At 43.2% G+C, this 4,347-nt stretch overlaps 1 protein-coding gene across 1 annotated transcript; it reads right to left on the reverse strand.

Annotated features, from left to right (window-relative positions):
* Positions 1–1,483: 1,483 nt before the first annotated feature.
* On the reverse strand, positions 1,484–2,261 carry LOC131256676 (uncharacterized). The gene has a single exon (XM_058257659.1). The coding sequence runs from the start codon at positions 2,189–2,191 to the stop codon at positions 1,664–1,666; it is 528 nt and encodes a 175-aa protein (XP_058113642.1). The 5' UTR covers positions 2,192–2,261; the 3' UTR covers positions 1,484–1,663.
* Between the last annotated feature and the right edge of the window lie 2,086 nt (positions 2,262–4,347).

Here is a 4,347-nt window from a genome sequence, read left to right on the forward strand (position 1 = left end):
TAATCACAATCTAGTTACCCCCTTTTAAAGATTGTGAAACAATGCCCCTTGTCCAATCAAACAGTCATCCTACCAAGTATCATCAAAAGGCTGTCCCCCTTGTCCTCTTAGTTCACTGATTCATTGCTTCCTGCTATTGCCATAAGGTGACAATATTCAGTGTTATATAAGTTTGTTATCAAGCATTCAATACTGTATATGTGGTACATGCGTACAAGATTCAGATGTTTCATTTATTAGGTCCCTGAACAGATGGGCACACCCAAAAAGTGCACCAGTGCAGTTGAGTTACCCTTTTTTTTTTTTTTTTGAGCTAGCAAAAAAATGCAGTCGAGTGAGCTTAACCACTGACTAGAAGGTTCTTGAGGGTTACAAATGGACAGTTACATAAAAGTCCAACCAACGATCAATGTTAAAGGCAAAAAACCTCCAATAAATGGCTAAGATAACCTGAATAGTGCACTCTTTTGGTATACGGCCTATCCACGAGAGTGTACAGTTGATGAACATCCAGACCACGTGCATGGAGAATTGAATGCTTGATAACTAACTTAGACATTAGAGTGTAGCATTGGACCCCTTCTCTACCATGAGACTGCATAGTTGCAGTCTTAATCATCTACATTGCCTCTCTGGTGATCTACACCTAACCAAGCAAAAGGTTCATTCATCCTAACATGTTCCCCTGTTTCATTCCATTGCCTCCACCACTCACCACATCTCTTGTAACTATTTCAGTTTTCTAATCTATATTTTCATGTCTTCTTGCATTTAAGGGGAAAAAAAAAAAAAAAAAAACATTTCCTAAAAGGAGACACCCTCAAATAACACCCTGTTTGGAGGGTGCATGTATTGTAATCAAGCAACAAACTACACCCAGAGTTTTCAGGTATTGAGTTGTGCATCACATATTTGACAGCACTGATAAGGCCAATACTGGGCATATTTTCACATGCATGATTCCTCCTTATCAGATATGAGGCCAACTACGGCATAATCCATCAAATTGCAATCAGTCTTCTCATTCGGGATTCCAATTCACAACATTTTATCATTGCTGTAACTTATATTGCATGTAAAGAAGAAAGGATAAGAGCATCTTCAAAGTACCGAATCAAGAACCCTATGATCAAAATCCACATCTGATGATGGAAATCATCGAACAATACAAAAACCCTCAAAATAAATCCTAAAACCTGAGAACGTGGTGATTAATTCACCTAACAGAAACTTACACTGAGTGGATGATTGCCACCATCACTACCACTAGATGAATTTAGAACAACGAAAGAAAACTTTTCAATGGCTCTCATTCAATTCTATTAGTAATGGTCATGGGACAATAGCTGACTATGAGACGCGTGATTATGGGACAACAGCATATTTATATAGCACCGACGATACAGCCGGTTCCAATCAGCAGACCATCTGATCATATGGGCCCCAGCAGATGGCGACATGTGCTGGATCCCCAGCCACGACAGAGGCAGAATGAATTCTTTCATCAATGCAAAAACTTAAATTGCATATAAAAAAGAAGAAAAGGATCAGAGCATCTTACAAGTACTGAATTAAGAACACTAAGATCAAAATCCAAATCCGACGATCGAAAGCAACCATCGCTCCAAATAAAATCTTAAAACCTAGAGCCGGGGCGGGGAATTCACCTAAGGTAAGCGGGGATCTTGATGCGGATGAAGAGCATGCTCATAACGTAGGCGATGACAATGGAGGAGATGCCGGCAGAGGCGTAGGAAACACGGACACTGTGGGCGCGGTTGCGGTCGAGGGCGAGGTCCATGAGAATGATGCCAACGCCGCCGAGGACGAACATGAAGCCGGAGGAGAGACCCTCGATGATGTACTGGCCGTTGACGCGGCCGGGGAGGAAGACGACGGGGCGAACGGCGCCGGTGGCTCGATCCTGCGTGCTGCCAATGCCGGGGGGCTCGACGATCACGTCGTAGACGAAGCCGGAGACGACGAGGAAGTAGGTAAGGAGAAGGAGGCAGAAGACGGTCATCGGCGAAGGGAGACTGATGGAGGGGAGTTTCAGGCGGAGGCGGGGAGGGCGGAGGATGGAGAAGGGAAGGACGGATACGATGTGGAAGATCGGGTCCATGGAAGTGGGCCCCTGCTGATCGGACGGTTGGGAGATGGTGGATGATGAATGGTCGGATTTGGGAGGCATTTTCCCTGAACTCTCTCTGCTTTGTGAGTTCTGAGTTCTGAAGATGGTCTGGGGATCTTCTCTCTTGAGTTCGCTTGGCCTCTGTCGCGACTTAGGGTGACCATCGTCAGTCACCGTCTACTGGGGCCCACATGCTCAGTGATCCAATGATCGGAACCGTCTATGTTGTGGATTCGGGCCACCTTAGGAAGATTTAGGCTGGATGGATGATTTTGACCGTCAATATCTACGGATGTATTTAGTCTTCGGGAAGAAAATTTTCAATGACTTGCATTCAGCTCTAAATATCAATTGTTGCAATTATCACTGAAGCGTGATCAATAGCTTAATTTATTTTAGAAAAGGAAATGTGGACGGTTGAAATCATCGGATCAGATCCGCATGTTGTCCCCGTGTGTGGCGACAAATGATTGATACTGAATCGCGACAGACGTAAGTAGAATCTCCGTGGATGTACACTCCTGTGATAGTTCGTGATAGTTCGTGATAGTTCATACCCATTTTGAAACGGTGGTGATTCATCCTCCGAACACGTGGCACCATCCAGACAGTCCAAATTATGGACAAAATATATCTCTCAAAAATATGGGATTAAACAAACCTAACAATTTAATGAGTGGATCTAAAAGTTAACCTACAGGGGCTGCTTAGAGGTTGAAATTATGTTGGGCCTATTGCAAAATATTGATTTTATAAAATATATTTTAAAATAAAATATAATAGAATATATTAAAAGTTTTGTAAAATGCTTTTAAGAATAGTCTCACATAGAAAAAGAAATAGAAGATTTTGTGGTTTAAATGAAAATAGTGGAGTATTATAATATTTGCTTACCTAGTCCAAGGACTATGATCTTCTAAGGGCCCATGCACAACAGCATGAGCTCGCGTTTGGGCACGGTCTTGGTCTCGGGCACGATCTCGGTGCGAGGGCGTGGGCATATGAGGCAGTGTGGCCGTAGAAGCGCTAGTGGCGTACTTCACACGTTCGCATCGTATCGCAGAGGGTCGTTCCTTCGCGACCTTGAGCGAATCGGAGCGAGACGTGTGCGAGTCGCGGTGCAACTAAGTCGCTAAAGCAGATGGCTGGATGAATGGGAGACTAGATGACTGAATGAGGGTCCTCTAATATATATAAAGAGATGAAAAAAGAGCTGTTGCAGCATATCTGTAACAGTTGTGTCATTAGTGCAGGGTCCATCAGTAACTGTTGCATGCCTAACCCAATAGCTAGAAAATGGCTAGCTGTTGTCTCATATCAGTTAGCATGCAACAGCTTAATGATCCATGCACAACAGTCATAAAACGGCTAGTTTTCTCCAACAGCTAGAAAACGGTCATGGAATTTAATTCCCTGGACCATAACCCCCAGCCACCGTAGCTTATAAAAGGAGGGCCTGGATGGGTTTCCAAACCATCTCTCAACCCACTCCATCAGACCCATACGAACTGAGACAACCCACTACTCCCCTCCTATACTCCAGTGATTCCAGCAAGATAACAAGGGTTGAACCTTTGCTTGAAGAACAGACCAACGGTGTGGTCTAGAACGGTTCAACTGAACCAGTGGCTGAAGAACTGACCAGTGCAGTGGTCTAAATTAAATATTCTTCTTCTCTCTTTTCTTCTAGGATTTTTCTTCTGTATTTCTGCAAAATTGTGTAACAGAGTTCTATTTGTTGAGCCTTCGTATTTAGCTGAACGCAGACCCACATTAAGCTCGTCGTATCCTAGAAGCGGTTTGCCTGTAACCTATCAGCATACTCAATTCACTTGAGCAGGGGCAAATAACGCTTTAAGGACATCATTTCAGACGTACTTCAGCTTGTCCTTAGTTCTGATCATCATGATTTTTTGGTTTTCATATTTTACAGAAATATTTTATTTTGTATAATTTTCAACAATCTTAAAGCGTTATTTGTGATGGAAGTCGACAGTGTTTCATCCATCAAGTTGATGAATCGGGACTTGATACGTCTTGATCAGTTTGATGGAACCAATTTTACGAGATGACAAGACAAGTTGAAATTTCTTCTGACGGCGCTAAAGATCTACTACATATTACATCCAAATCTACAAGCACTACCTGAAGTATCCGACACAGACACACCTGAACAGGTGACTGCCCGCACCAAACGAGCTGAAGACGAACTCTTA

Source organism: Magnolia sinica, chromosome 9 (assembly GCF_029962835.1).
Source record: "Magnolia sinica isolate HGM2019 chromosome 9, MsV1, whole genome shotgun sequence".
NCBI classification, from domain to species: domain Eukaryota; kingdom Viridiplantae; phylum Streptophyta; class Magnoliopsida; order Magnoliales; family Magnoliaceae; genus Magnolia; species Magnolia sinica.